The sequence below is a fragment of the Cornus florida genome, unplaced genomic scaffold (assembly GCF_030987335.1).
Source record: "Cornus florida cultivar Cherokee Brave unplaced genomic scaffold, ASM3098733v1 CherokeeBrave_3.0.0_Hap2_Chr01, whole genome shotgun sequence".
Taxonomy (NCBI): Eukaryota; Viridiplantae; Streptophyta; class Magnoliopsida; order Cornales; family Cornaceae; genus Cornus; species Cornus florida.
This window is the reverse complement of record NW_026775571.1, coordinates 3815187-3822310: the sequence shown is the minus strand read 5'-3', so window position 1 is coordinate 3822310 and position 7124 is coordinate 3815187. Positions and strand designations below refer to the sequence as shown.

At 36.4% G+C, this 7124-nt stretch overlaps 1 protein-coding gene across 1 annotated transcript; it reads right to left on the bottom strand.

Annotated features, from left to right (window-relative positions):
* Positions 1-284: 284 nt before the first annotated feature.
* LOC132277314 (wall-associated receptor kinase-like 10) lies at positions 285-3483 on the bottom strand. The gene is made up of 4 exons (XM_059779185.1): positions 2932-3483; positions 895-1028; positions 549-780; positions 285-434 (listed from the first exon to the last, which is right to left on the bottom strand). Exons 1-4 carry the CDS (start codon positions 3481-3483, stop codon positions 285-287), a joined length of 1068 nt encoding a protein of 355 aa, XP_059635168.1.
* Between the last annotated feature and the right edge of the window lie 3641 nt (positions 3484-7124).

The following is a 7124-nucleotide window of genomic DNA, read 5'->3' as shown; positions in this document are numbered from 1 at the left end:
TAAATAAAAAATATTGCCCTAGTCAACAAAAGATGCCTATCTATCAAAAACAAATATAGAAAAGCCCTAGATAGCTAATTTATATGTGATGGTAGAGGGTCTGTAGAAGTAGAATTGGCAGACGGAGTGCAGCGTAATAGCTCAGCAAGAATGCTCTGCTGCTCAATCAGCATCTCTCACAGCAATGTATGGCTAGCTTGCAGCTCTGCCACTCTAGCTTGTAACTCTCGAATCTCAGCCTAAAAAGTACTCTCAAGCTGGGCTGCCTACCTCCTCTATGGTGCCTAGCCATCAGAGGTATCCATCTCATCCTCTGTGGCCTCATCATCATCTTCATCCTCAACTATAGCAGTAACTGCTACATAACCATCATCTCCAAACTCCACTACATTGCAGTGATTTACCGGCATATGTGCCCAAATCTTATTCCATTCCTTCATTCCAAACAGAGGAGATTCGTCACATGACTCTTTCTTATCCACTATAAAACCCTATAGCTCTAATATCCTGGTAATCATATATGGAAAAGGTAGCTTATGGGTTGGAACATTCTTATGCGGTCCAATCTCAGACCAAAACTCAAGCAACTGGCAGAATATCATCCGGGGAAACGAATACCAATGCTTAAACTGAATAGCATAGAGTGCCTGAAGAAAATCAGTATTCCTAATATTCTTATGTCCAAGAGGATAAACATTAGCAGAGATAATAGAATCCAAAATCCATAACCTCTTTGAAATCTTAGCTTTGGTAGTACTACTGTGCTTTCTCTTGGCAAAACTACCATCACACAATTCTTGAATCAAATTCTTTGCAATTCGTACCCTAGGAAAAGGCTTATAATTAGGACAACTACGCCTCTCATCTACCACCTAGGGAAGCTTATGATAACACTCCAAAGCTACAACAATTGCACTAGGATTAACAATCAACTCATGCCCATCTATCACAGTTCTAAACTCCCAAGGGTCATTCTCACTATAAACAAAGTTGAGATAAAACAATCGAATAAGACGAGGATAAGCAATCTGAGTAATAGGAACCATAAGATGCAGAAGGTGCCTATAACTAAAGGATTTCATAGCCCATCGAGTGTGAGGATTAGTAATGAACGCCTTATAATCAAAGTTCATTTCATAGGAAATTAGAAAAGTCTTCTAAGCACTTGGTAGAATGCCTTTAGTCACCTTAGCACAAGCTGCAAAAACTTTCAACTAAGAAGAGTCCCTTTGCCAGTCAAAAATATATCCCCATCTATAACTTGCCATAAGAGTTCTATTAGATTTGAAAATCTCTATTTTCCTTATCAATGGAAGCCATTAAAAAAATTCAAAATTTCATTCAAAGAGAACAAAATTATTAGTTTCTAAAATTATCTACTATCTCTATCCTAAAAAGAGTCTCTTTTAAAGAACCGTGACTCTCAAAAATTGAGTCACGGTTCCCAAAAAGAGAAACTCTTTTTTAGAATTATCCCTTGGTTTTTTTCATTCTTTTCTCTTTTACTCTTTAAATTTATTTTAAAGCAAATACCTCACAACTTAGTTGGATAAGAGTTTCTCGAGAAATTTGGAGTGGCCAAGCTAGAGACGCTGCACCTACTAACATAATCTAACATATAACATTTCTTGCTTTATTGAAAAAAAGAAAAGAAAAATACATATATTCCTTTTACAAAAATGTTAAATTTTTTTTTTTTTTTTTTAAAATTAAACTCTAATTTTTTTTTTTTCCCTCTAAGTTTTGATATTTTTCTTTCCTTTTTTTTTTTTTTTTTTTTCCTTCTTCTTTAAATAATACTTCTTCTTTTTCTTAACACTGCCTGCCCCCTGAACAGAAATATTGCCTCCACGTTAGAAGGTGAGGAAATTAAATTCACATTTAAATAGTATTGTGATTTGAGAACTACAACACCACTACATGCAAACAGAAAACTGCCTATTGACTTTCTGGAAAAAAAAAAAAAAAAAAAAGAAAACTGCCTATTGCTAGCCAATAATATTCAGCCCGGTAGTTGTAGATTCCGAAAATAAAACAGTCCAAAAGGGCTATTAGTATCCAATCTTTCAGAACACACATATTTTTAAAGTAAGTTTCCGAATGTCATTGTGTATTTATTTAATTATTCATGGTTTGAAGAACATATGGATGAACAATAAAAGTAAGCTCTAAATTCTAATGACTCAGATGGCTTCATGTAATAGATGGATAATATATATTAGCAACAAAACCAATAAAGTACGTCTTGTATAAAATTCAAAGTTTGTTACAGACACATATCACGATTTCTTAAACAACAAAAGTAGGAAATATAAGGGTGATGATCAATACACAACTTATTCAAACCAGACTGATATAAAACATGAAAAAAAAAAAAAATCACACAAAAATAAATAAAAAAAACATTCTTAACAATCATGATTAGTTAAATAACGAAGGATGGACATCCTGTGATGATGATACACTACTACCCAAATGAGACCATGTTGAAGTTGAAGCAACACTACTACCCAAATGAGACCGTGTCAAAGTTGAAGCAACACTACTACCCAAATGAGACCGTGTCGAAGTTGAAGCAACATCCCAACACATTGTGAGTTCATTTACATTCATCTTCTTCATAATTTTGTTGAATAGTAGATACTCCATGCGACGTTCTAATCCCTTCCAATTCAATTGCAACTTCTTTCATTGTAGGCCTTTTTCTCCCACTTGAGTTCAAGCATCTATTTGCAAGGTTTGCGACTCGCGTGATCTCTTCTTTCCCACTCTTTTTGGAAACTCGAGCATTAAGAATGTCAAATAAACAATTCTCTTTTATTATCAATATGAAATATGCTGCCAAACTTCGTTCTTCAGATCTAATTGATGAGATTGGTTTTTGTCCAGTTAAGAGCTCAACAAGAACTACTACAAAGCTAAAAACATCACTTTTTTTTTTTCTGTAAATTGGCTTGATTGGAAGTACTCCAGATCCAAGTATCCAAAGGTCCCCTGTACTAGTGTGGTCATATGACTTTGATCAATGGCAATTGATTTTGAAGTCCCAAAATCTGACACTTTTGCTCTGAATTTCTCATCCAACAAAATGTTTGTGGATTTGATGTCCCGATGATAAATGGGTAAGGAAGCTGCTGAATGAAGATAGGCAAGAGCCCTTGAAAATTCTGTAGCAATCTGAATACGAATATCCCAGGTAAGTGGAAACTCTTCGTTTTGCTCATGGATATACTGGTAAAGGGTTCCATTTTGGATATATTCATAAAATAGTAAGGGAAATTCTGCCTCCAAACAACACCCATGCAGCTTAACCACATTCCTATGGTTAATTTGTGATAAAATAACAACCTCATTAATAAATTGTTTAAGGTTGCCTTCATCCACTGTCTTGGACTTTTTAACTACTACAATTCTACCATCAATCAGCATTCCTTTGTATACAGTACCTTGCCCGACCTCTTTGACCAAGGATTCGGTTATCATTAAAGTGGTCAGTCGCCTTTTCCAACTCCTTTAAGGTAAACAGTTTGGTTCTTCAACATTACCTTGATCACCTGAAGACAATTGTTGTTGCAATAACAGATGTTTAAAGATTTTTCGTTTGAGCATGAGTTTCTTTCTCCTCTTCACCAATTTATACAACCACCATATTCCAGTAAGTAGAAGTAGTAATCCAATACCCGTACTTAAACATGCAAAACTCGGTTGGAAAAGGTCATTTAGTCAACCTAAACATCTCATGGTTGAATTTAAATATTACTCCCTTCATTCTCAAATCATTATGGAAAATTCTATACTTCACAAATTTGGATTTGTAATTTTATCTCCAATTAGGTTGCAGTTTATTTGTCAGCTTATTTGGCTGCTTTATGTGTTTTAGAATGTGGATTTTTTTTTTTTTGTTTTTCCCCTAATATAGGAAAGAGCGAAAAAATAGCAAAACTTATCATTATAGAATCCAAACCTTATGATGTAAGCGGAAGTGATAAATTTGTTCACGAGGAATAGGTTACCTTGAATCCACAAAGTGGGTGTTTTGAATCCACAAAATGAAAAGAGAATTCAGATAAATCTGATATATTATTTAATAATTGAATCAATGATCTGCTTTGTAGTACATGTATTTATAAATAAAAACCCTAACAACATAAAGGAAATCCTAAAAACGTAAGGAAACTAGTAGCGCAAGGAAACTGCATAAAGAAAATCCTAAAAACGTAAGAAAACTAATAGCACAAGGAAACTGCTCAAAAACAAACTTGCTCTGAATATTCTTAAAAAAATAAGGAAAGAAACTTAATTACTAAAAACTACTAAATACCAAAAAAGAAAGCAAATCGAATTCTTTTAGTCTTCTAACGAAAATCCTGAAATATTCAAAAATGAGAAAACGCCATTCCCGAGCCTTAAATGATTGAATTTGGCTAAAAGACGCCCTAACTCGGTAGCAAAGCTGCTGATATATGCGAGTTGGGCCATTTCTGATAAATCTGGGTTCTTTTCGGGTTCACTTCGGGATCAGTCCAGAAAATCTGTCAATATACTCGTTTGGCTCCCTAGCGGTCCAAACGGGCCATAAAGGCTTCAACAATCAGTTCTACATTAGTCTCCCCTACTTGATAAGAACTCGTCCTCGAGTTAAGACTGAAAGAACGCGTCTCATCTGGCAGAAAATACTTAAATACATCTGCAACATTAAATGTAGGAAAAATGGTCATGTTTTCGGGAAGGTCAACAACATAAGCATTATCATTAATCTTCTTCAGAATCTGATAAGGCCTATATTTCTTGTTCTTCAATTTGTTTGTAGGTACCAACAGGAAACCTCTCCTTGCGTAGAAACACCATAACTAAATCTCCTTCTTGAAATACTTTCTTCTGCCTCTTCTTATCTGCTGTTTCCTTGTATTTCGCATTAGCTTCTTCAAGATGCATTCGAACCTCATCCTGAATGGCTTGGATGTGATCTGCTATGTGTTCTGCAGCAACACTCTTTCCAGGCAGCTTCGGAAGTGGGGCCAAATCCAACGCATGCTTTGGCGGATGATACTAAACAATAGCGAAAGACAACTTGCCTGTTGACCGATTGACCATGCTATTATATGTGAATTCTGCCTGTGATAACGCAAGATCCCACTGCTTTGGTTTCTCACCAGAAATATAACGAATCAAATTGTCCAAAGTTCGATTGACCACCTCTGTTTGACCATCAGATTGCGGATGACTAGTGCTACTAAAATTCAAATATATATCAAAAAGCCTCCATAAAGTCCTCCAAACATGGGATATAAATTTGGTGTCCCTATCAGAAGTGATAGACTTAGGAACGCCATGAAGATGAACAACTTCTTTGAAGAACAGATTTGCAACATGTGTAGCATCAGAAGTCTTCTTGTAAGATATGAAATGAGCCATCTTAGAATAACGATCAACAACTACAAAAACTGAATCTGCCCCTCGTTGAGTGCGTGGAAGTCCTAGGATAAAGTCCATAGACAAATCTTCTCACGGACAATCTGGTGTAGGTATAAGGATATAAAGACTAGTGTTTTGAGACTGACTTTTAGCAGATTGACAGATTGGACACCGCCGCACATGGTTGCCAACATCCCTTTTGAGTTGTGGCCAATAATATCGCTCTTCGACCAAAGCTGTGGTCTTATCTCAACCAAGATGTCCACCTAGACTGCCACCATGTAATTCATGAATAATCTGCTCATGAAGGGAACTCCTCGGAACACAAAGTTGAATACCACGAAAAACAAATCCCTCATGTATGTGCATACTCTCAGCAACCTGTTCAGTCTGATATTTAGCCCAAAATTCCTTGAAGTCATCATTTTCCCTATACAACTCCTTCAAATAGTCAAAACCCACAACTTCAGCTTGCAAAGTCACTAGGAGTGCTGCTCTTCGGCTAAGTGCATCAACAACTTTGTTCTTACTGGCTTGACTTATGCCTTAAGGAAAAGGTAAATCATTGTAGAAAAGAAACCCATTTAGCATGCATCCTGTTAATATTATTCTGGCTGTTGATGAACTTCAAAGCCTGATGATCAGTGTAAATAACAAACTCTCTCTGTACCAGATAATGTTCCCAAACCTTTAAGGCACGTACCACTGAACAAAACTCAAGCTCATAGGTAGTCCATTTCTTCCTTGCATCACTAAGCTTCTCATTATAGAAAGCAACTGGTCAGCCCTCTTGGGAAAGAACAGCACCAACTCTAACGATTGAGGCATCACACTCATCCTCAAACAATTTCTAAAAACTTGGTAATGCTAGAATAGGTGCATTGGACAGTTTTTCTTTGATCAACACAAAGCTCTGTTTTGCTTCTTCACCCCCATTTAAATTTTCCCTTCTTCATGCATTCTGTAATAGGAGCAACAATACTTCTGAAATTTTTTATGAATCTCTGATAAAACGTTGCTAAACCATGAAAACTGCGCACATCGCCTACTGTTTTTGGCGTGGGCTATTCTCGAATTGCTCTAACTTTTTACTCATCAACCCGAATGCCTTTAGCACTCACCACAAAACCCAAAAACAGTAAACTGTTGGTCATAAAAGTGCACTTTTTCAGATTGATGTACAACTTGTTTGCCTGTAAAACTGTCAGAATCTCCCTCAAGTGCGATTGATGCTTCGTATCTGACTGACTATAAATTAGGATATCATCAAAATAGATAACAACGAATTTGCCAATAAAAGGTTTCAACATCTGATTCATAAGCCTCATAAAAGTGCTTGGAGCATTAGACAATCCAAATGGCATCATTGACCATTCATACAGACCCTTTTTAGTCTTGAAAGTAGTCTTCCATTCGTCTCCTGGTCTAATACGAATTTGGTGGTAGCCGCTTCTCAAAATTGGAAATCTGTACTTGATAGTGATCTTGTTGATGACTCTACTATTGATATACACACGCTAACTACCATCCTTCTTTGGTACTAACAAAGTTGGAACACCACACGGACTCATACTTTCCTTTACCATACCCTTCTGAACCAACTCCGTAACTTGGTCCAGCAAAATCTGGCACTCCTTTGGACTCATACGATAGTGCGGTAAATACGGCAGACTAGCACCAGGCACAAGATTTATGTGGTGCTGAATATC